The sequence below is a fragment of the Amblyomma maculatum genome, chromosome 4 (assembly GCF_055883805.1).
Source record: "Amblyomma maculatum isolate TAMU_Amacu chromosome 4, ASM5588380v1, whole genome shotgun sequence".
Classification (NCBI taxonomy): domain Eukaryota; kingdom Metazoa; phylum Arthropoda; class Arachnida; order Ixodida; family Ixodidae; genus Amblyomma; species Amblyomma maculatum.
In genome coordinates, this window is record NC_139347.1 from 133,335,188 (window position 1) to 133,360,835 (window position 25,648).

The window sequence follows — 25,648 nt, forward strand, 5'->3', positions numbered from 1 at the left end:
GTAACGTACTTGGATATTTGCTACACTAACTAATTACCCAGTTGCGTGACTTTTAGAATTAGACTATTGGCAGATGACGGTGCTTCATATATGTGTAGCATGTAACACAAATAGTCAGCCACTGCATTCTGAACTGGAAGTGATAAGTGCATGCAGTTGTAATTGGCTAAGAGCAATGTGTAGTACCAAAACTGAACTGACGTTTTTCACCAATAGCTAGGCAACAACCGCCTACCACCTGCTTCCTAAATAACAATGCTGTTGAATTGACCTCAACTAACTAGTATCTTGCCATCAGTCTTCAGTCTAATTTATTCAATAATCATATCAATATTACCATTGATTCCGTTAACCCACCTTAGCACTTTCGGTACATAATTTAAGACGGCCAACAATGCACGTAGTTAAACTGGCGTGTATGCCATATCAGTATGCGCGAAGCTTGAACATGCGTCTGCCAATTGTGATCCTAAATAAGCTTACATCATCAGTATCCTAGAAGGCTTAAACGTTTCGACCACAATTTATTTTTTTTTCGATTATTCATGTTACAGCAATGTAACCTTGTCAAATAATAAAACGTAATTACATCATTTAGCGCTTCATCGTAAAATTTCCTGGCTGTCACTTTTCCATAAACTTCATTACCATCTTTCCCTTTATGATGAATTCTTCCTCTCAAACACCGGCCATCGTTTCGTGTTGTGACCACGCATATAAAACCAAGTGCGTCAACTGCTAGTCGTCCCATTAGGCATGCTGGTTTTAAAATTTAAGTATAATCGAATGTAGGAATTTGCAGTCAGACATTGCAAATATATTTGACCCAATTAAATTTCATTATCTAATGCCCTTTGCAAGTGTTCCTTAGAGTATTTATTCCAGTTGTTTTGTGCTATTTAGGGTGATTGTTAGCGGTCTTGATGATTTTAATATAATGCTTGTTGTTCTAACTTGTTTTGATCTGTTGTATATCAGTTTATGTTCGTTCTAATTGTGATGTATACCCTTGAAATAATGCCAGTGTACACCCCCCCCACTTCCCATCCCCTTCCGCGCATGTTATACATATCCTTATCAGATAATCCTTGATGTATTTGGATATACACATAAAAATGTACCTATTTTTCGCCGCTCCCTTTCTGCAATTCCCTTGGCCCTGAGGGGTAAAACAAATGAAATGCAGCAAAACATCCGAGAGACGAGGTAAATGAAACGTGTAGCCGATGAAATGAGCAATTTAAATGCATCAATTTGCAGCCAATTCAGAGTTCCCTTAGGGGCGTTAGGAAAATATGTCGCCGTTGGACAGTTGGTACCCGACGATCCGCACAGATAAGCGCAGAAAAATTGGCGCAGGAGGCTGCAGATGAGATTGCTTTAATGAGCTCTAGCGGACGTGCCCAATCAGGCGACTTCCAAGGCTTCCTCGATAGAAAATGCAGGACCGTTCCATCCCTGAAGCATTGAAGGTGACAATCCAATAGAAATCGGAGCCACATGCCGAGTAATTTTAGAGCCGCTCATTAACAAAGCTCCGGTGCCATGACTTTCATTGGTCTTTTCTTTCACAGGCACGCTCGAAAGAAGCCTGATAATTTCACCCATTGTTTCCTCTTGACAAAGGGGGCACAGCTTAAGGAATATGCTGCAGAACTTTGCTACGACTGCCAATTTGACCTTTTTATACATCTATTTCTAACTGAGTAATACAAAGGAAGCTTCCGGGCGATAATTGCGCCAAGCAAGGAGACGTGAAGCTGGTCCCTCTGTCATAATTAAATGTCTGCCGGAGGTCTTCAAGATGAGAGAGGAGTGCATGGACGAAGGAATTCCTTTCACTGATCATCTCGTATTTCCACGATGAATCGGAGGCCGTTAGCATTACTAATGCATCCGAGATGAAGACTCACGGATAATGTTGACAGGCTGGGACTGCGCGCACGCCTGACATCCATTTCTGGTGTGAAGGTCATGAGTGACGCGTTTGCCTTGCAGCGACAGCTCTTAAAGCCGTGCTTATGCAGCATCGATGGCAATGGTATCGTAAGCCAGGGGCAACGCGCCACTGTGACTGGTGCGAAAACGGTGACGTAACATGTTGAAGAATTGGGTAATCAATTCATCTAAGCATTTCATCCTTTGGAAAGCGGTATATTTTATTAGTAGCCGAGGTATATTGGACATACCTCGGCTATCATCGGCGCTCGGCAATGCCACCCGCCTAAATTGAGCTAGCGATGTCACAAACATCGCCTACAAATCAGCGTTCAGCGGTTACAGGAAGTTACCTGGTTACCTGTGCGCTGATTGGACAGTGAGCCTGGTCAGGTCACAAGGACACGGGACCGCTAATTACCAAGCAGGTATTTTGTTACACAGAACGCGGGTTTTTAGGTCTGACGACAACTGTAATACTGTGGCACAAGCAATAAAAAACTGAATGCTAGTCTGAACGGTAGCGGAAAGAGCTATCCTGCCATCGCTTTACCGCCTATCAACTTTCCGCCAGTTGAAGTTTATCGTCGCACATCGCGCAAGAAGCGAGATGCCCTTACCAGGAGCGGGTTGTGCTGAAGCAGCGCCTCGCCGTGTCTGTCGTGGGCTCCGACGGCTGACACGAAGCGTACCCTGTCGGCCAGCAGCCTCGCTAGGCAGTCGGCCACGTTGCGGCCTACGCCGCCCCATGTAGTACGAATGCGGCCCACGTGCGTCGACCCGTTCAGCTGCAAAGAGTAATGGAAATGTATGCTGTTATTGAGAGGGTGTTTATGCTCAGTTTAAAGAAAAAACTCGGTAAAAACATGGCTTCACGAGAAACGTATCTTTGTCCATTGGTCGACCAAATGTAGTCTTTTCAAGAAACCTGAAACAATCGAACACGCTTTTATTGAATGCTGGGACGCTAATTTATTCTGGGACGTCTTTCAGAGAAATTAAAAAAAAATCGATTTCGCTATCTGATGGTCAAAAATGAGGGTGAAGTATCATACGACGCGATAATGGTTTTCATCCTTCGTCCCCATTGGAGGACAAGAATGCAGGCCAGTCGCGCTGATGAAAACGTTTGCTCTACGCCTGAAAACTTCATTCTGAGTGTAGTACATGTACGGAACATCCTCAGAGGTCAGTACGAGCCGTTAGAATAGCTGAGCCTGTTTAACAAATTGGCTGCAGTGAAGAAGTCTTAGTGTTGTGTATAAACGGATGTTTGGTACGTCGGTGTGTTATTTGCTGGCTGTACTGCATTTATGATGAAGCAATAAAGAAAAACGTTAACGAGAAAAAGTATGCTTTTTCAGCTTTGTTTTCGTCACTTTATGGTGCGATCTTCTAAAGATAAAAAATAAATATTGTGATATGCCCCTGTATTACCATCTATAGCACAGTGGTCAAGAAATACATATATAAAAAGCCATTTTTATGAGATTAGTCCTGGTACCAGCTTTAAGGTCAATTGATATGGGCCACCAAGGTGGTGTTTGATTGCATTCAGCGAGATCCACTGGGAACTGAAGAGACAAAATTGTCAGTGAGAACGATACAGAAATAAACGAATCATATGTTATATTTTCGTGCTACATTTACAATTAAGAACCGCTATTTGAATCGGTAGTAGGATTGGATGATTTCCGCATTTTGTTGGCTGCAGGGAATAAAGTAACCAGTAAGAATTGTTTGTGTTCATGGGGACCCTACGACACAATTGACGTCAGTTTTGATTTGTTTTCAAGTGAGAGCTTCACTGCGCTACCTCGGGCCAAGGCCAGCGTGCAATAGCAATTCACCTTCAAGGAGTCAGAGGACAAAGCGTGGCAGCAAGAAAAAGAAACTCTCTCCACTGGGAATTGAGCCACTATCCCTGATTCCCAACTATTCCACTCCGGGGTCATGAAAAACAGGCCGTAATTTTGCTTGTCTAGCATAAGAGTCATAGCAGCGATGCCCGTGAAGCTGCAGTTAGTGATAATAATAATGATAGCAGCGACGACATTGATGGTGCATATAGTTGATAGTGATGATGATAGCAGCGATAGTGATAATCATAGAAGGAATGAAAACGACGATGCAGTTAATGAAAACATTTCTGTAAAGTAGCTTTCGCCATGTCCCCTCTTAAGCAGACTTGTGTTCATTGCAAATGTCCTTCAATTATGCTTTTGTCAACGGTCAAATACTTAGCAGTATTTTTCGACTGCGACATGTCTTGGAATACCCATTTATCTTTTGTCTCTTCTCAGTTCCAGAAAGTTGCATGTTTGCTCTGTTAAGACCCTTTGCCCTTACATGCATACAAGCAAATAGTTTACGCCTAAGCCTATATTGGCTATGGTATATGCTGCTTTTATTTCAGCTCGGCCTTTTGGAGAAAGCTTTTGTTTCAGCTCTGCCTTTCGGAGAGGGGTCAACAGTTGGCTGACAGTTGGCGGACGGTTGGCTGACGCATGTGTCACCAAGTTCGTGAATGTGAAAAACTTCAGGTATGAGGATTTTTTGAACCAAACCACAATTACCGCCAAACATAAAGATTTGACCTCACGCCTCATATCTGAGGTTGGTTGGTTGGTTCATAGGAAGGGAAAGGCGCAGTATCTGTCACACTTGCTCTGTGGACACCTGAACCGCGCCGTAAGGGAAGGGATGAAGGTGGGATTGAAAGTGGATAGAGAGAAAGGGGGGCCGTAGTGGAGGGCTACGGAGTAATTTCGACCACCTGGGGATCTTTAACGTGCGCTGACATCGCACAGCACACGAACGCCACTTCGTTTCGCCTCCATCGAAACGCAGCCGCCGAGGCCGGGATTCGATCCCGGGAACTCCGGCACAGTAGTCGGGCGTCTTACCACTGCACCACCCCGGCGGGGCATCTGGACTTTTCACATTCACGAACTTGGTGGCACGTGTGTCAGCCGACCGTCCGTTGCTCTATTCCCACAAGAGCTCACGTATCTCAATCGCAGACAGTTTTGATCATTGCTATGTGATATCAGGACCATGATTGTGTCGCAAATTGATTTTTCTTATGCGTTTTGGCTGTCTGATATATATTGCTCCTTGTGTCGCAATAAACCATTTGGTTGTTAGTCAGCTCCGCTCATGTGCCTGTCTCGCCTTCCTAGACGTCCCGTCCGTTTGAACTGTTCCTCCTTTCATTCAAGATTCAAGAAATGTTCAACTTCAATAGTCTTCATCTAATTTATTTTTTTTTATTATGGCAGTTTTTTTTGACGCATTTTGTAAGGTACGCCGGTTTCTTTCCCATGGGTTTTAATTCTTTTTGAATATTAGCCCGTTTAAGTTACAACATTTAGACGCAGCTTACTGTGGAACTGTTAATAATCGCATGTTTTTGTCATGAAATCTAAACAGTATTTACACATTACTGTCCAATATTTTACCATTAAAAATATTCGACCAGTTCCGCAAATAAGAGAGCAACTGCCACCGCAAAAAAGTTAACTGCTTTACGAATCTCGCCCCGCCGCTGTGGTGCAGTGGTTAAGATGCCCGACAACTGTGCCGGAGTACCCGGGCTCGATTCCGACTGCCGGCGGCTGCGTTTCGATGGAGGCGAAACGGAGTGGCGTCCGTGTCCTGTGTGATATCGCTGGACTTTAAAGATCCCCATGTAGTCGAAATTACTCCGTAGCTCCAGTACCGGTTCCTCTCTCTCTTTCCGCTTCCAATGACATGTTCCTTCCTTTCCTTGCGGTGCTGTTCAGGTGTCTACAGAACAAGTTTGACAGATACTGCACCTTTCCTTTCGTGTGAACCAATTTATTATTATTATTATTGTTGTTATTATTATTATTATTATTATTATTATTATTATTATTATTATTATTATTATTATTATTATTATTATTATTATTATTTACGAATCTTCGGTAGGTACGCTTTTATATTTCCAGGTTCGCGTGTCTATCTAGAACTATAATCCGCACAGTATTATTGGATGTCATACGCAGGGATAAGGGAGTGGTCAAAAAGGTTTCGCTTTCTGTAGGCTAGTCGTGGGAGATTGCGCTGTACTGGGGTAGCGACATCTCCGGGCTATCTCGAGCTGCTCAGCAGAAACGATGGAGCAGCGCAGCTTGTCAAATTACGCAGATAGGTTAATCTGCGGAATGACTGGCAACAGGAATGAACATGCACACTTTATTCTCTTGAAAACGTCTTGGTAAAATGTATGTGCCTGCGATTAGAAAATAAATTTTGTGGAATGCAATCAAAATAAAATTCGGATGGCCCGGCAACTCGACAGCGTCACGTTAAACTGGTGTGGCAGATAATAATGATTATTTTGTGCGCTTCTTTGCTACTTAAAGCGCAAAAAAAAAGAAGAAATACCTGGAGCAATTGTAGAACTGTCTGCACGATGTTCACTGCTTTCGCAGATGTTACACGCGCCCACCGCGAAAATTATTCATCACCTTTTAATCGCGCGCTGCAGAACCACGGTGATTTCGAAGCTACCGAGTTCGATTGTTTCCAGGACACGTTTCCCTGAATAGAGACTTTCGGACGCAAGCCTGACTGCTCCTTACCCCGCTGCATGTTCTCACTACTACGCGACAATATTCGCACGTCTCTCCTCGGAATTAAATGGTCGCCAGGTGTTCTTTCATCGGTAGCATGCGTGTTTAGAGGAGGGACCCTAGAGACTTAGAGAGAGACCGCAGGAGTCGCTGCGGTGAGATTCCGCATGCGTAGCTCATCGAGTACGGCGCGGCAGTTTGAGTATGTGGCGTCGGTAAGCGGAGTGGCAGCGAAGCGAAACGCCCGTCGAGTTTGGCGACTATGTGCGGCACGTACGGTGCAGCCGAGCGGGACTGAAAGTATCCGCAGCACTCGGGCAGAAAGGGCGTTCCACTCCCCAATGAGGAGCAAGACTGTAACGCCGAACACTCCTTTCTCCCGAATAGGGACTTCAAGACAAAATTTAACAAAAAACGCTGAATTGTTTGTAGAAAACGAGAAAGAAAGCCCAAAGGAGAAGGATGAAGGAAAGGAATGGAAGCGATCGACATTGACTGGCGGCATCTTTGAAGGTAAAAGCAGCGGATCTAAAAGAGCCGCCCGCTTCTATGCTTTCCTGAGTCAGCGATGTTCTTAGAGGCTCCATTTTCAAATTTGTCCATACAATGCTTTTGTGTTGTTTTCCGCCTCGCGTTGCCCTACTTTGACTCCTGCGGAGAATGTACCTCGTTTCTAGATAGTCTATTGAATTTTGTGCATCGCTCACACCTGAAGGAGGGTCGGAAAAAGGAAGAATTTTTTCCATCTGCAAAATTGCAGGAACACGGACCGCCAATGGCCGCAACCGTTACGTGAGAGGACTGCGGTGTAGTTTGGTTCAAAGCAGAGTCTGACGGTAGTATTCAGATACAAGTGAAAATTGTGAAAACAGCAGCGGCCACGATAACCTAAGACGAAGGGAAAAGAGTCAAACTGTGCTTGAAGAACGGATATTTTCGTAAGAAGTCGGCACACTTAAAAATGTTGCCACGTTCAACGCAATGATATAAAACAAACCTCTGCCAGGTCTATGGGCCGGACTCGTATACAGTAAGCTTTGGAGAAGAAATTGAAAAGCAAAAATAAAAACATATCAAGGGCCACTTTCAAATGGAAACGTAGATTGAGTTTCCGGAAAGGTGCTATCGACCGCAAAAGGAACGGAGCAGTGTGACGCCACTGAAACTTAGCTGCAATGTCTTCTATGACATGGCAGAAGAATGGAGTGCTTTTGATCGGAGAAGATTCGAAATGTTTTCGCCATCTACTTTTTAACCCAACTAAGTCTGACTACTCTTCTCACACTTCGTGGTTTTGAATGCCTCTGATCCATGTCCGCTTTAATCATTTTACGTGGCTTGCTTTGACTAGATAGTTACTTGCTTTTCCAAACCTTTATCTGCAAAGAGCTACTGTGTTCTAACCGTTTCGCCCTTTCATGCCGAAACTGAGTTCTTGATTAGAGAGTTTTCCTTCGTATCGATAAGTCCTGAGTCCTTTACCAAGTGACATCCTCTCATTGCCACAAAAATTTCTTGCAGTCATGTTCATAGGTGTTCATGTATGTATGTATGTATGTATGTATGCATGTATGCATGTATGTATGTATGTATGTATGTATGTATGTATGTATGTATGTATGTATGTATGTATGTATGTATGTATGTATGTATGTATGTATGTATGTATGTATGTATGTATGTATGTATGTATGTATGTATGTATGTTCGTGGTGTTTAACGTCTCAAAGCGACTAAGGCTATGGGAGACGCCGTAGTGGAGGTCTCCGGAAATTTCGACCACTTGGGGTTCTTTAACGTGCACTGACATCGCACAGCACACGGACGCCACTCCGTTCCCCCTCCAATGAAACGCAGCCGCCGAGGCCGGGTTCGAACCCGGGTGCTCCGGCACAGTAATCAGGCGTCTTACCAGTGCACCACCCCGGCGGGGCATGTATGTATGTATGTATGTATGTATGTATGTATGTATGTATGTATGTATGTATGTATGTATGTATGTATGTATGTATGTATGTATGTATGTATGTATGTATGTATGTATGTATGTATGTATGTATGTATGTATGTATGTATGTATGTATGTATGTATGTATGTATGTTCGTGGTGTTTAACGTCCCAAAGCGACTAAGGCTATGAGAGACGCCGTAGTGGAGGTCTCCGGAAATTTCGACCACCTGGGGTTCTTTAACGTGCACTGACATCGCACAGCACACGGACGCCACTCCGTTCCCCCTCCACTGAAACGCAGCCGCCGAGGCCGGGTTCGAACCCGGGTGCTCCGGCACAGTAGTCAGGCGTCCTACCACTGCACCAACCCGGCGGGGCATGTATGTATGTATGTATGTATGTATGTATGTATGTATGTATGTATGTATGTATGTATGTATGTATGTATGTATGTATGTATGTATGTATGTATGTATGTATGTATGTATGTATGTGGTGTTTAACGTCTCAAAGCGACTAAGGCTATGAGAGACGCCGTAGTGGAGGTCTCCGGAAATGTCGACCACCTGGGGTTCTTTAACGTGCACTGACATCGCACAGCACACGGATGACACTCCGTTCCCCCTCCATTGAAACGCAGCCGCCGAGGCCGGGTTCGAACCCGGGTGCTCCGCCACAGTAGTCAGGCGTCTTACCACTGCACCACCCCGGCGGGGCATGTATGTATGTATGTATGTATGTATGTATGTATGTATGTATGTATGTATGTATGTATGTATGTATGTATGTATGTATGTATGTATGTATGTATGTATGTATGTATGTATGTATGTATGTATGTTCGTGGTGTTTAACGTCCCAAAGCGACTAAGGCTATGAGAGACGCCGTAGTGGAGGTCTCCGGAAATTTCGACCACCTGGGGTTCTTTAACGTGCACTGACATCGCACAGCACACGGACGCCACTCCGTTCCCCCTCCACTGAAACGCAGCCGCCGAGGCCGGGTTCGAACCCGGGTGCTCCGGCACAGTAGTCAGGCGTCCTACCACTGCACCAACCCGGCGGGGCATGTATGTATGTATGTATGTATGTATGTATGTATGTATGTATGTATGTATGTATGTATGTATGTATGTATGTATGTATGTATGTATGTATGTATGTATGTGGTGTTTAACGTCTCAAAGCGACTAAGGCTATGAGAGACGCCGTAGTGGAGGTCTCCGGAAATTTTGACCACCTGGGGTTCTTTAACGTGCACTGACATCGCACAGCACACGGACGACACTCCGTTCCCCCTCCATTGAAACGCAGCCGCCGAGGCCGGGTTCGAACCCGGGTGCTCCGGCACAGTAGTCAGGCGTCTTACCACTGCACCACCCCGGCGGGGCATGTATGTATGTATGTATGTATGTATGTATGTATGTATGTATGTATGTATGTATGTATGTATGTATGTATGTATGTATGTATGTATGTATGTATGTATGTATGTATGTATGTTCATGGTGTTTAACGTCCCAAAGCGACTAAGGCTATGAGAGACGCCGTAGTGGAGGTCTCCGGAAATTTCAACCACCTGGGGTTCTTTAACGTGCACTGACATCGCACAGCACACGGACGCCACTCCGTTCCCCCTCCATTGAAACGCAGCCGCCGAGGCCGGGTTCGAACCCGGGTGCTCCGGCACAGTAGTCAGGCGTCTTACCACTGCACCACCCCGGCGGGGCATGTATGTATGTATGTATGTATGTATGTATGTATGTATGTATGTATGTATGTATGTATGTATGTATGTATGTATGTATGTATGTATGTATGTATGTATGTATGTATGTATGTATGTATGTATGTATGTATGTATGTATGTATGTATGTATGTATGTATGTATGTATGTATGTATGTATGTATGTATTGTGACAGACTTGATGGATGAAGAAGACAAGTTTGGTGTATCAGGACGAAGTGTGTGGGCGTTCAGGTGCCATCTGGCTCGGGGGCACTTGTTTTGTGTAACGTTGGTATCCGTAGTAAGATCAATAGTGTTACATTTCGTGGACGTGCTGGGTGCGATCACAGCACCTCCCGCCGCCGTCGACTGAGTCTAGCTTTGTGCTTTTCACCACTTCGAGTCAGGCGACTCGCGGCCCTTTTCCACAATGCCGGGAGTGCCGCCCTTTCTCTAGCGCGGCGCAACAAGACGTTGACGACTGGATCCGGCACTACCAACGAGTGAGCCGTTACAACCGTTGGGACTCCGCCACTCAACTTGACAACGTATTGTTTTTCCTGACCGACACTACTATTATCTGGTTTGAAAATCACGAGGACATGCTGACAACATGGGAGCGTTTTGTCACTGAACTTAGTGTTTCGGCGACTCTTCAGCGCGCAAGAAACGGGCCGAGCAAACCCTTGCCCATCCTGCCTAACTACCCAGCGTGACGTGTACTACCTACACCGAAGATGTCCTCAAACTGTGCAAGACCATCGACTCTCGTATGTCGGATGAGGACAAAGTAGGACATCTTTTGAAGGGCGTTGCACAGGATGTTTATAACTTTTTTATTACTTCAACTGTCTCTGTTGTCCTTCGTCACATCCGCACATTTGAAGCGCTGAAGACCCGTCGTATAACGCCCAAGTTTGGAAGTCTGGCGACTGTGACAACTGTCGTCAGCGTTGACGAGCATGTCTCCACTGATCTAACTTCGACTATTCGGCAGATCATTCGTGAAGAACTGCTTCGGCTCGATTCCCACGGCCGGAACACCTCACCAGTGTCCTGCCGCTCATCTTTTCCGAGCGAACCCACCTACACGCTCCAATCGCAGCCCGAATACTCTTCTGTCCGGCCAGCACACTCTGTCTCTTCCAACGAATGGTCGCGCCAACATTTCGCCAACTCTGTGTCTTCCAGGCATCCTGATCAGCGTAACGACTTTCGCTCACGAAGACCTAGGTGACCACTCAGGCTTGCAGATCAGCGAGATCCTGGTTATTATCGCCATATATCCTGAGATTGAGGCCTTTCAGGACCAAACCTTTCTCCGCCCTGCTCCTGTCTGTTATCGGTGCGGCACGCCAGGCCATATCTAAAGACAATGCCGCCGCCATCCACCATCGCGGTATGACCGACTCACGTACTCTGGTATGACGAGTGATTACCCAGTTGACTCTCCTCGGTACTGGCCACCTCCCCCACAAAGCCAGTTTCAGCCCGGTGGCATGCGCAATCTCTCTCCGGCTTCCGACAGGAGTCTGACTTCACCACCCGCGTTTCGTGCCCGCCGTTCGCAGTCCCCGCGGCATCGCTCCCAGTCACCACCGCCGAAAAACTAGGCGCCACGGCCGATGGAGGTGAGGCCACCGGAGAACGATTGCTACTCGCTGAAACACTTCATTCTGTGACTATGCTCAAAAACAAGATTCGTGTGTCTGTTGACGGTATTATCACAATTTCGTTAGTGGACACCGGTGCGACTATTTCAATTATAAGCTGATCGTTTAAAAACCTGTTGGCACCCAAAAAAAATGTTTTCATGGGGCGGAAATGGAAATTTTCATGGCGTTAGCGGTGATTTGTTGTATCCTGTTGGAGTTTGTAGTGCCAAGGTGTGTCTTGGAGGAACCGTGTTTTCGGTGGAATTCGTAGTACTGCCCCGTTCTATGCTTGATGTAATCCTAGGTATTGATTTTTTGTGCATCTGTGGCGCAACCGTAGACTGTCGTACAGGCGAGATCAGTGTTGAAGGCTGCATTCCGCCTGAGCTCTTTGACGACTCTCTTGTTTGTGATGACGTGCTTTGCGTGTGTGACGATGCTGTTGTGCCCCCGCAATCTTTGCAGTGTGTTCCAGTTTCTCTCTGGGCGACCGAAGCTTTTGATGCGATCGTGACGCCTAATTACCTGAATTGTGTGAAGACATCTCTCCTAGTCCCTCATTGCTTCGGGTCATTAAAACAAGGTTGCACGCGATTGTGTACCATTAATTACTCCACGCAGCCAATTCTCTTAGCAGCTGGCATGAAGCTTGCCACTTGTAGAGAAGACGTGCCAATGTCAGTGGCCTTGGTTACGGATGTACCAGAGCGGTATATCTCAGCATCCCCAGTGAATGCTCAAATGTGTGGTAGGATTAGTAATTCCCTCAAAGCCACAGAGCGTGATGCTTTAGAAGGTCTCTTATCGAACTATTCATCCGTTTTTGATTTCTCGAAACCCACGAGCCCACACTCTTTTCCTGAGTCACGCACCAATCATCGCATTGACACCGGATATGCGAACCCAATTCGCTAAAAGCCGCACCGTTTGCCGCCTTCCGAGCGCAAGGTAATAAATGAGAAAGTTCGTGAAATGTTGAAGCAGGTCGTGCAGTCCATGGGCTGCTCCAGTAATTCTTGTGCGAAAGATAGATGGTACATGGCGATTTTGTGTAGATTACCGCCGCCTGAATTCAGTCACCAAAAAGGACGTCTACCCGCTCCCCCCATTGATAACGCCATTGTCTGCTTGTACTCTACCTCATACTTTTCATCCGTAGACCTTCGATCTGGATACTGGCAGATTCCGATGCACCCAGCAGACAAGGAGAAGACCGCCTTCATCACTCCTGACGGACTGTTCGAATTTAACGTTATGCCCTTCGATTTGTGCAACGCACCTTCGACTTTTCCTATCCTCTTCTACCCTCCCCCTTTAATACCCCATTCCCCTTCCCGAGTGCAGGGTAGCCAACAGGAATTCATTCTTTCTGGTTAACATCCCTGCCTTCCGCCCTACTTTTCTCCTCCTCCTCCAGCGACATTTGAAAGATTCATGGATTCTATATTACGGGGGCTGAAATGGGAGGTCTGTATGTGGTATCTGGACGACGTAGTCATCTTTGGCCGGACATTTAAAGAGCACAAAGACCGCCTAGTGCTCGTGCTGAACTGCTTGCGCCAAGCTGGCCTCGTGCTGAATTCAAAGAAGTGCCATTTTGGTGAGCGACAGGCGTTGGTGCTTGGTCACCTCATCGATGGTGATGGCGTTCGGCCTGATCCTCGGAAGACCGTAGCTGTTGCCGCGTTTCAGCAACCTCGTAATGTGAAGGAGCTCCGCAGTTTTTTTTTTGGGGGGGGGGGGGGGGGTTGCTCCTATTTCCGATGCTTCATCCCTCGTTTCGCAGACGTCGCCTACCCGCTCACTACATAGACGCTCCATTCGAGTGGAAATCCTAGTGTGACTCGTCTTTCCGGCAACTTAAGTCACTCTTAAAATCGCATCCTGCTTTACGGTACTTCAACCCTTCTGCGGCAAAAAAAGTTCGTGCTTACGCAAGTGGTATATGCATCGGTGCTGTCCTCGTTCAGCGCTATGACGACCGCGAACCAGTCATTGCTTATGCCATTCGGACTCAGTCAGACTGAGCGCAACTACACCATCACCGAGCAGCAGTGTCTAGCGAATGTTTTCGCCGTGCAGCGGTTTCGCTGCTACCTGTACGGACGGCCTTTTGTAGTGGTAACAGATCCCCATTCCCTATGTTGGTTACTCAACCTCTGTGATCAGTGTGGTCGGGCCTGCTGGGCTCTTCGATTACAAGAATACGACTATATACTATTTCATACAAGAGAGGCCGACGGCACGCAGATGCGGACTGCCTCTCGCGATTGCCACTTGCCACAACAGAATGTGACGCGGAAAACTTCGAGCATTACATCGCTGCTTTATCTACGAGATTTTCCGATATTCACACCTTCCGAACAGTGCAACATAGTGACCAGCACCTGAAGCCGTTTTTTAATGCTGCTCAGGACTCTACATTGAACAGCCAGTTTTGTGTCCGTGATGAACTGCTATACAAGAAGGTTTACTCAGACACTGGCCGTCGGTTCCTGCTGGTAGTACCCGAAAGCCTCCGTCTGTTTACTTTACGTGCCATGCATGGCAATCCAGCTTCCGCACACCTGGGATGGGGGAGAACTTTGCACCACACTCAGGAGCGATTCTACTGGCCCCGGATGCGCCACACGATTGACCAGTAGATTTCCAGCTGTCCTGAGTGTTAAAAAGGTCCTACTTGTGTAACTACCAGAATGCTTCAGCCTGTAATGCCACCTAAGGCTCCTTTTGAGAAAGTCGAAGTTGACCTTTTGAGCCCTTTCCCAAAGTCGCAAAACGGCAATTGTTGGATTGTTGTATGTGTGGATCACCTACTCGCTACTGTGAGATGGCCGCTCTTACAACCGCTACAGCCTACCAAGTGTCGCTTTTTATGCTGCATTCAGTCATTTTTCGACATGGTCCACTGAGAATTGTGATAAGTGACAGAGGCCATCAGTTTATTGCCGATGTAATAGAATAACTTCTCCGTTTATGCGCATCTGATTTCAGACATTCTACCCCTTACCACCCTCAGACAAATGGTTTAACAGAACGCACCAACAGAACTCTAACCAGTATGCTTGCAATGTACTTCGCTTCGGACCATAAAAACTGTGACTGAGTTCTCCCATTCATCACATACGCAATCAACACATCCAGGCATAAAACCACAGGATACAGTCCGTGCTTCCTCCTGTACGCCCGCTCCCCGCAACACACCATCATTACTATCCTCCCATTCTCCATTGACGAAGACCCATGCTTAGCGGAAACTCTCTGCCTGGCTGAAGAAGCGCGGCTGATAGCCCGATTGCGGACTTTGACGTCACAAGAAAAATCAAAAGCTATGAAGACCACTATCGCCAGATCACACACCTCTACCTCCCCGGTGACCTAGTCTGGCTTTGGAAACTCAGGAGGAAGCACGGCCTGCAGCAGAAAATGCTGGCCCGCTACACCGGCCCATATGTGATTTTAGAGCGACTCGGCGAACTAAACTACCAGATTACACGCCTTACGGCCAGTGGACGACGTTCGGCGAACACTGAGGTTACGCATGCCGCACGCCTGAAGAAGTGTCATAGTCGTGACAACCGCTGACTAGCCCGGAGGGCTTCGTTTGCGAAAGGGGGGCAAATGTTACAGACTTGATGGATGAAGAAGACGAGTTTGGTGTAGGAGGACGAAGAAGAAATGTGTGGGCGTTCAGGTATAACGTTATGTGTATATGTATAACGTTATTGAGATGCCGGCAAACGACGGTTTAATGTGTCGTGACGCTGGCCAAGCGGTTTATTTTTTTCTTTGTATTGCATCCCGTTCTTGCAATCCCCTGCTCGAACCTACAGTGTGTATAAATGAATGGATAAATAAATAAATAAATAAATAAATAAATAAATAAATAAATAAATAAATAAATAAATAAATAAATAAATAAATAAATAAATCTTTATCTGCCTGATAGAAGCCAGCCATTTTTTATTTATATGCGTACTTGGAACAATTCACCGAAACCTATTAGTTTCAGTAATCCTGGCAATAAATCTGACCAGGTATCATTCGCAGTGAATAAGTATTTTGTGAATTGCCTGAAAACTCTTAATTTTGTCGGGATTGCCGAAATGTAATAGGGTGTGATGTTTGGGTTTCTGCTTAAACATTTTCAATTCAGCGTAGAGCAATAATAAAAAAAAAACGTAGTGGCTTGCGAACTCGGCTGGTGTTAGATTCCTGCCACCGAAACAATTTTTTTTCTTAAGTGTCAGTTTGTACGGACAGACTCCATCAATGCCACTCAGGAGCCAAGATATGCTTTGACAGCAGTGCTCTCAAAGTTTTGAAGTGAAAGCTTCACTACGCCATCTAAAGCCAAGATCGCCGTGTGGAGCCGGAGCCGCCACTGCGCATGCGCCCAGCGACAGGTGCGTTGCGCACGACGTCAAAGTTGTGCCGCCGCCGCTGGCGCCGCCGACCGCCGAGTAACAAATGCGCCGCGCGTGCATACGTCTTAGCTAAATGGGTGACAAAATTAAGATAAACAAGTTGCGACAGTAAAGGGCTTTTCTGCTTGTGACCTTAAAAAAGCTTTCGCGACACACTAGGTTTAACCGAAGCTAAACCGCAGCAATTTTTACTTGTCCGCCTCTTAGGAATGAAATGCGAACACGCTGCCATCCCACGCAGAGATCAGGCAATAATAGTCCATTCAATGTATGCCATGCTGGATCCTGACTCCATCCGTCAATCAGCGGCACTATAGTTGCTTTGCAGCGCGATGTTTTAAACACGGCGATATTACAGAAGATGCAGTGCCAAAGCAATACGATCCGGTCTCTGGTGTTCCCACAACCGACGTGAACCGCTCAGAAACCACACGCTCCCATCAGCCTGCTTTGAATATGACCAGCACTGGTGCAATAAGTGCGCCTGAAAGGCTACTGCTGAATAGAATGCAGGCTGAAGAAGCAGTTTCGTTCATTTTGCATGTACGATCAAGTTGTTGGCGCTCCTTCTCAATGCACGTTAATAATTTTTTAAAGGTACATGCAAAATGTTAATTACGCCTTTTTGGTACTAAGCATCTACGACAGCGATTCACTATAGTTAAGATGCTCGTCTTCTGTATTCGAGAGCTCAAGTTGTATCCTGATTACAAGTCCGTCGCAAACTTGGCTCTAATTAGAGCGGCAGACCTCATCTGCGTGTTGTATCTGCGTCTACAATGCGGCCATACGTGAGCGAGGCGGGAATCTAGAGTGGGGGTGTCTTGTGTGGTTGTAATCAGCCGGGTATTGTGCTGGACATCGGTCATAAGTGATTCTACCCACTCTTCGATGTCCGTGATAGGTGTGTTTGAGTAGTCCTTCCGCAATGCGCGGATGGTGTCCCAGCTCCCCAGTTTGTGGGTGATGTGTGTGTGGCGGGATTGTTTAGAGGGGAGCGAGATGTTAATGATATAGTGATCACTTTCCAGTGCGCGTTGTCTTCTTGTCCAGGTGACGCCGCCGAGGAAGCGACTGAGTGTCAGGTCCGCACTGTTGCGTTGCGTCTGCTCCAGTAGCGGACCAACGGGTAGCGAAAAGCCGAGTCAGACGTCGGGCTGCATGCACTTGAACATTGGGCGGTGGTCACCCAAGCAGAGACTGGCCGAGAGTTAGAGAGAACTTAACGAAGGTTTATTTACAGGGTGAATCTGAGAAGGTACACACCAGAGAGCACTCGTGCTCTCGTTTTTAACAACTTTTTTGTCCCCAAGTACCTAGTTGGGGAATTTTCTATTTTGTCAAAGTCCAATCACATTTGAGTTCCTGATCTGCTGACATTCGGGAACCGCCCACTAGAAACGTCCTCCCAGCGCACTCTTTCCACTTTAGCGGCGCGATGGCGACTCCGTCGGGGGAAGTCAGGCATGGGGGTCCCAAGGAGGCTTGCTGGCTGTCCGAGGTCGGAACCGCGCGCCACCCACGCGGACCTCTCGCACGGGAGAACTCCGCGGGAAAGGAATGCGGTGACCGTTCTTCTACACGGGGGGGAGATGACCCGCTCTCTCTCCTCGGTGCTAACACGCAGGCGCCGCGGCTCTCTGTTTCCAAACACAGGCGCGCCCGCTCTTCGGCGAATTCGTTAGCGCCTCTGTGCACAGTCCTCCGGACACAAACTGGGGCAACTGCTGCCGTCGCTGCCGGTATGCGACACCGCGTTGCTGCGTCCTGAGTGGTTCTGGTCCACGAACTCCGAGGTGGTCGCGCGCAGTCTACTTAGAAAAACGGACGCCCATCTCGACACGTGCACCGTCTCGTTACTCGGGAAGTTCGAAACGTAACAGGACTGTTGTCCATGCTGACGCTGGTGCCGATCCGCGTGGGTGTGTGGAAATTGTTGTGTGTAGTGAGGCGCAGCTTCTGGACTAAGGACAAGAGGCATCGACCACGGCCCGTAGTATAGCTGCACTCCCAGTCGGTGTGCTGGCAGTTGAAGTCTCCTACGATGAGGAGAGGTTGCTTGCCAGCGAGTCGGTGGAGGTCCCGCAAGAGCATCTCCAGTGAAGACATTGGATGAGATGGGGGGTGTATATGTTCGAAATGAAGTTGAAGGGGACTGTGTACGCGTGATGCATTATATCCCTGATAACGCAGGGTATCTCTGACGTAATGATGTGTGTTTGGTGGATGATTTAACGGTGAATAAGAGTGGACACCCTGGGTTTGTCCGTGGCATCTGTGTGGTAGGGCGCAAAACTAGACAGTGATGCTCTATTGGCCGTATCCTGGAGAAGGATGATTTGGAGTGGCGGGGTGAGGATGGGAACGAGTAATTGGAAAGGCGCTTGCTTGCCCCGAAAGCCGCGGCAATTCCATTGGAGAATGGGTAAATTAAGTTGCTACCCCGCCATAGTGGAGCGATTTGGAGCCAAGTGCGCTCGGAGTTGAAGAGGGTGGTGGTTGCGAGGGATGAAGAGGAGGTAGTTGGAGATTTATGTGCTTCAGGATAACGGTTTGCGCGTGCTCTAAGGTTTGAATGCGGGTGCCTGTTGGTCATTCTCATGTCGAGCGTATGAACCAAGCGTGAGAGCATAGAGTCAATTTTGTTCTCGAGTTGGTAGCTGAGGGAAACAAAATATGAGATGTATATTCGAGAGGAAAAAATGAAAAACAAACAGGCGCACAATGTGATTCGTCAAGGACAACAACATGATTTAAAAAAGGTTGGTTTCATTCATTGGGAGTAACGCTCCGAAGCGACATCGGTTATAAGGAACGCCATAGTCTTACGAGAGAGGTGCTGAGGTGCAGGGCTGGTTGCAGGTCTTCGCCCTTTAGCCTTGCATCTCCTCGTGCCCGTCATGTGTGCTTCTCCGCATACTTATCCTGAGGACGCGGCGCCTATCTTGGCTACGGAGGTCGCTTTTCGAAGCAGGTAAAATGCAATGCGCCCGTTTACTCTGTGATGTGAGCAGACATTAATAAAACCTCGGGCGATCAAAGTTTCCAGTAGTCCTCTGCTACAAGAAGTATTCAAGACGTCACGGGAGCCATTTTGTGGTGCAGAGCTTAGCTTCAGCAGTGCGGGCCGGAGTAGGCGGCGATAAGGCGATCATATGTCTATAACCTCTCGCTGTACTACCTGCACCAGAAAATGGCGGAATCTGTGACGTAGGTGCATGCTCACTATGGCGTTCCTCATAACCGATGTCGCTTCGGAGTGTTGCTCCCAATGAATGAAACCAACCTTTTTCCAATCATGTTGTTGTCCTTGAGGAATCACATAGTGCGCCTGTTTGTTTTTCATTTTGTTTTCCTCTCGAATATACATCTCATATTTTGTTTCCCTCAGCTATCGATTCCCTGCAGTGATGTCTATCTTGGACGTTTGCAGCCACTTCGACAGTCTCGTCCTTCGCACCAATCCGGTGGATACCGGCACACGAGGGCATCGACGGCAATGAGGCTGCCGACAGGATAGCCCAAGGGCATACGTTCCGGGAACCTGCGCCAGCTTTCCCAGAGCCTTCAACCCCTCTCACATACGGGGAACTAATGGAATACTTCAAATTAGAAAGAAAACGATACGCAGAACCGCACAAAGACCTCAGCAGACAGGAGGCAGTAACCTGGAGGAACATACAGGCTAGGACATTCCCAAATCTAGCAAAGTACCACAAAATCTGGCCCGAAAAATTCAAAAATAACACATGCACTGCATGCGGTGAAGACTCGGACATCCTTCACATGATATGGAACTGCAAATAGCAATTAAAGAAATATAAAGCTCGAGCGCTCAGCCAATTGGAGTGGGAGGCAGAGCTGGCCCACACGGGTCTCTCTGAGCAGCGCAGCCTGCTCACCAGGGCCCGGAAGACAGCCCAGACCAATGGTATCCTGGGCTGAGGGAACCACCCACGCTAATCCGCCAAACAATTAAAGTTTACTCTCTCTATCTCTTTCCCTCTTTCTGCTGATAGGAATCCTATTCTTTTCTTTCACTGATTGTTGTTTTGACTGGTGCTGCCCGAGGTTTGTATCGGCACAGTGATGCACGCTTAATTTTGGTGACACCTCAGTAAGCATAGGGGCGCAGAGGAGGGACACAGTCCATCCAAAGTGCCACTTTGGATCCGCCTCAGATACAGCAACCATAAATCTACGCCGTTCGGCGTATACACCGAGTCTCGCCTTCAAGGGGGTGGTTGCAGCGAACAAGAGGCCGTTCTTCGGCTGACCTCATCCGTCTCCAGCTAAGCCTTGTCGTCTTCACAGCCGGCGTCTAGCAAACAGAAACCGCGCTCGCGCCATCGCATCGCCCGAGGCGCTCCCCGTCGGGAGAAGCGGCGCTCGATCAAGTCGCCACTGCTTGCTTGCCGCACCACCCTCCTCCCCTCCCCCCTGCCCTTATTCGGCAACCAGAGGTCGGCGGCAGGCTACCGTACGCCGTTCGGCCTTTGCAATGCATAGTGCAAAAGTGCAAAACACAGTGTAATAAAGCATCCCATATGACTTTTTCTGCCCCCTCTCCCAATTTCTCATTTAAGAGGCACGTTGCATTTAACGCTAGTTTGGCGCTACACGTGTCTAACCTCCCACTATAGTAGCATGCATGGGGTTAGAGAGACGCCATAGTGAATGGTTTCCGGTAATTTAAAACATGCGAGTTTGTCTAACGTAAAGGTTATGTTGCCAGACTGCGCTGAATATGTCCGAGGGATCTCTGAAATTATTAGACTTTTCTCCCTGCACACAGTAACAGTAGCTCTCCAGTTATAAATGACCACGACTGGCCGATCACAGTCGCTGCGTAACATGAGAACCATGCGTCGTGCAGTAAAGCGACGCCACATATGGCTTACATTAACGCAAGTGCACTTCCTTTTTTTTTTTTCTTTTTCAAAACTGATAGTCCTTAGAAAGATTGCAGGCGATAAAATAAACGATCAAAAGATAAGTCAATATGATTAGTAAAACGTTCAATTTAACGGCTGCAATATCGGCAGGCACCACAATTTGTTCCATTCTTGAGCTTGTATTGTCACTTTAGCAGTATATGCAGCAGTAGGTATGAAAAATGATCGTTGGAAGAGTATTTATTGCGAAGAAACGGTAAAGACAAATGCAACTAGAAGCACCCAAATCAGACGGGCGTCTGAGATTAAGAAGTTTACGTGGACCGAGTGTATGCATCTGACACAAGAGGGGTATGTGGTTTGGTTTGTGGGGTTTAACGTCCCAAAACGACTCAGACTATGAGAGACGCCGCAGTGGAGGACTCCAGAAATTTCGACCACCTGGGGTTCTTTACCATGCACTGAAATCGTACAGCACACGGGCGCTTTGCTTTTCGCCTGCAGCAAAAAGCGGCCGCCGAGGCCGGGATTCGATCCCGCATCCTTGGAAACAGTAGTCGAGAGCCGTAACCACTGCGCCACCCCGGCGGGGTCAGGAGGGGGTATGTGAGATGCCTTTACCATGCAGTGTGTATAGTCGGAAGGTGGGTGTGAACAGCGTACGCTTAGTATAACTATATACATGAACCGTTATGTAGCGATTAAAATTGAAGTTTACACATTATCCTTCGCAACTTATTAAATAACGGCGTTTTTTTTTGGTCTTCTTACATGGACTACTAATGAAGCTTCGTTTTGCACATGCTGGACAGCGCGTACGCATTGACACAGTTAAGGGATTGTGTGCTCAGTAGTGGTAAGGAAAATAGTGAGCCTAGGCTAGGCACACCGCTACGGAAAAAAAAATTATTAGCTTCTCTTGTTGTTAGCTAATCTGCCCACTTTCTAGATCTAATGTCGCTCATATGAAATAGTGGATATTTGGTCTATTTTCACAGAGTTGTGCGAAAAAAAAAAATAAACATGGCTTAGCTCAGCTATGCCTGGATATACGTAGCGAAAAACAGTGACTATTCGTGATCAGAAGAAGTTAATTTCTCCAGACTTCTGCGCCTTTCGTCACCGGCTAAACTCTCCTGGGATTCCATGTCGAGCGCGTCTTTCACCGGCGTTCTATAATTCGTTTACAGGAAAGGAAAGGCGCAGCATCTGCCACTCGCGGAAGGCAAGAAGCGCCGCCCGGCTGCGTTGGAGCGCACTTGTTCCCGCTTGGTCCTCATAGCTGACGGCAGAAGGATGACGTCACATCCTTGACGTCACCCTAATTGAGTGACTTAACAATTTTAGTCTTTAGCACTTTCAAATTGTGCGCCAATCGCAATATCTGTCACGCGAGAAATCCCGCTATCATCCTCACGGTACACAAGCGGAATTATGAGCAGCGCTTCACGACCCGCGGCGTGGTACATCGGTAAAGCACTCGGCTGTGGATCCAAGACATGGAGGTTTAATTTCCGGATGGCTACTAATTTTAGTTTAATGAGGAAAGGAGCATTTCACCTTGACTGTGACGTCACGGCATACGGCACACGGGACCCTCGATCACACAATTTTGTAGTGCCCACAATCTCCAGGGATACGACAAAATATTACAAGTATAGAGAAGCCTGGGATACCCTGCTGCGAAGCGCGTAGCCTGCGATCCATCACCGCACCGTCCATCTGGCGGAAGAGGCCGCAACAAGCCAAAGGCTACCTGCCAGCCTCTAATCCGCGGGCGCACGACTCCCTGTATTCCCCAGCACGCGTGCCGGAGGCGGGGAAGAGGACGCCCATTTCCGATGGAAATAAAAGTTGTACAACCAACCAACAAGGCATATGGCATGCGCGAAGCTCGGCTCTGACCCTCGTAGTGAAGCTTTTCGCACCAAACACTTGCGCCTCTCCTAGTGGCATCACCCAGCGAGTTCGCGCATGCGCAGCTGTGGCTTTTTCTGACGATGATGCCACACTCACCCCGGTGTTGACTAGACTAGTGAATCTTTTCACTTAAAAAAAATGGAGGCCTAGAGATGCTCGAAGCACAGCTAGAGTAGGGACATTTTTTAACAGCTTGGGTGCCTTCTCATAACCGCAAGTTTCGAACCATCACTGTTCTTCAATAGCAGGGTGTTTATAAACGCTATTTTTAGAATATTGTACGACTGCACTAGAACAATTATGCCCGCAGGTGCTCCCTCGAAACAAGTGTAGTCTTTCGTCATCTATTGCAAAAGTGCACATTATCAGTTTCCTACTATAAACTCGATGCTGCGCTGGACAGACCTTAAAACCAAGGTTTTCCTACACATTGGTACAATAAACTATTCTCATCAATATGCTCATGGGAGTATGGCAAATACCTGACGCTTGACTAAAATGTGATGACATGATCGTTCTTGTAATAGGTTTCAAGAAACGAGGGACGAGTATTGATTGCACACTGGCGAGAAATCGCACGCTAGCACTCCTCTCCACACATCGTTTTTGCAATGTGGCCAAACAAAGCACTGGCTGTGGTGAACATGTCAGCAAACTTTGTAAGCTGATGAAGTCGAGAGTATGACGGAATCCCGGCCGGCTCGGAGGATACAAGGCCTCGTTCTGGGCGCCAAAAAGTCCGCACCCTTGATCTTTTTTACTGGCTGGCGTTTCTGTTTCTTTTTTTTTTTTTTTGAAACTTTGCATGATTACGTTTCACCGAAATCAGGAGAGGCGTAAATGGCAGCTCCCAAATTCGCCGCATTTAGTTCATTCGGAACGATAAATATATTATTTATTTTTCACCTGCCCTTTATCGTTCGCTAGCAATCTAAACAACATTTTTTGTACGTGATCACATATTGCACATTCTTGTACCTTTTCTGCTCCTCCCACCCCTTATGTAATACCCCGCGAGGGGTCTTTAAGGTAATAAAATGAAATGAAATGAAGTTACTTGACTATCGTGACAAAGCCAGCATACGTAGTAATTGCAAAAAGTTAAAAGAGACGGATTACTTAGTGAGTGAGGATTTTTTGCGAATATATGAGACGTTAGAAAGAAGTTATTGGAAACAACAAAAGTGCTTCGCGACCAGAAAGGAAAAGTTTTCTTGACTCACGATAAAATGAAAATAAATAACTGCTTGCACACCTGGGACGATGAAATCAACGAAATAGTGGAAGTTTAAAAAAAAAAAAACGAATGCTTGAGTGACGGACCAGCCAAGCGGGCTCGAAACCGCGGATGGAGCTAACTGTTCTCAACGTTAATGTGCGCAGCCTTGTAAACAAAACTGAACAGCTGGAGGCAATCCTGATTGCCCATGAACCGGATATTATTTACTTGACTGAGACATGGCTGCACGCGCAAATGATGAACTAGCTCCTCCGGGCTATACCATTGTGCGAAAAGACAGATAAACTAAGGGCGGTGGTGTTGCTTTGCTTCTGAGGCAAGGCATACACTACTTATAAATGCCTGATGTTCCAGGCATAGAAGCGGTTTGGTGTAAGATCCGATCAGGACGAAGCCGCATTTATGTTGGCGCCGTGTACAGACCCCCCCCCCCCCCCTCCCCCCTTAAGCTGAAGTGACGTTGATCAGCTTCTAGAGTACATGCACAAGCACATGTTGAGAAGCGCCATAATAATGGCAGGGGATTTCCACCTCCCTGATGTAAACTGGAGCTCTTTGAGCACATCCAATGTAACAAACAATATCTTGCTCAGTTTTTTGTTTACCTTCAACCTGACCCAATTGGCTTCTAAGCCTACCCGTGTGCAGGGCACTTCAAGTTCCATCTTAGAGCTTATTTTCGTAAGTAATCACTTTTAGAAAGGAAAGGCTAACGGTGATGGCCTTTAAGGGTTATCTGACCATGATATGGTGCTGTCCACGCTATTGATCCCAAATCAAATTCGCCAGTGCAGTACTAGAAAACACGGGTACGCATTTAACAAAGCAGATGATAATGCCATTATGACTTACCTTGCCCACGAATACTACGACTTCCATGAACTATTTACAGAGGGCTCCGCCAGCATTGATGAAATCTGGTCACAGTTCAAGGCACTTTGTACCACTAGTAAAAAAAGACTATAAATAAGCACCATCCGTGGATTACACGCGATGTGATACATTTAAAACGCAGAAATAAAAGGTTAAGGAAACGCAACAAACTACGCCCACTTCCAGACTACTGCCAAAAAATGAATTCATTGAACAGATTGATAAAGGAAAAAAACAAAGGCAGCCAAGCAGCGCTTTTGCAGTACAACGCTCAGTAATTTTATCAAGCACTCGCCACAGAAATTCTGGCTTTATATCAGTCACAAAGACAACCCCCCAAAACCGTTATCAGCGACCGAAGAAAAGAAACAAGCGGAAGTGTTTAACACGTACTTCTGTTTCGTATTGACACCTGATA

The 25,648-nt window shown here is 46.9% G+C and overlaps 1 protein-coding gene and 1 pseudogene across 1 annotated transcript in view; one reads left to right on the forward strand and one right to left on the reverse strand.

The window, feature by feature from the left end:
- LOC146192606 (uncharacterized) overlaps positions 1-25,448 on the reverse strand; it is a 377,072-nt gene extending 351,624 nt beyond the window's left edge. Inside the window, exons 1-2 of the mRNA XM_084602502.1 lie at positions 25,210-25,448; positions 2,559-2,726 (exon numbers count right to left, since the gene is read on the reverse strand). Of these exons, the coding sequence (XP_084458628.1) occupies positions 2,559-2,726; positions 25,210-25,236 (195 nt within the window). The 5' untranslated portion in view covers positions 25,237-25,448. The remainder of the gene's footprint in view (positions 1-2,558; positions 2,727-25,209) is intronic.
- Positions 6,707-11,457, forward strand: LOC146192610 (uncharacterized; annotated as a pseudogene).
- Positions 25,449-25,648: the final 200 nt, after the last annotated feature.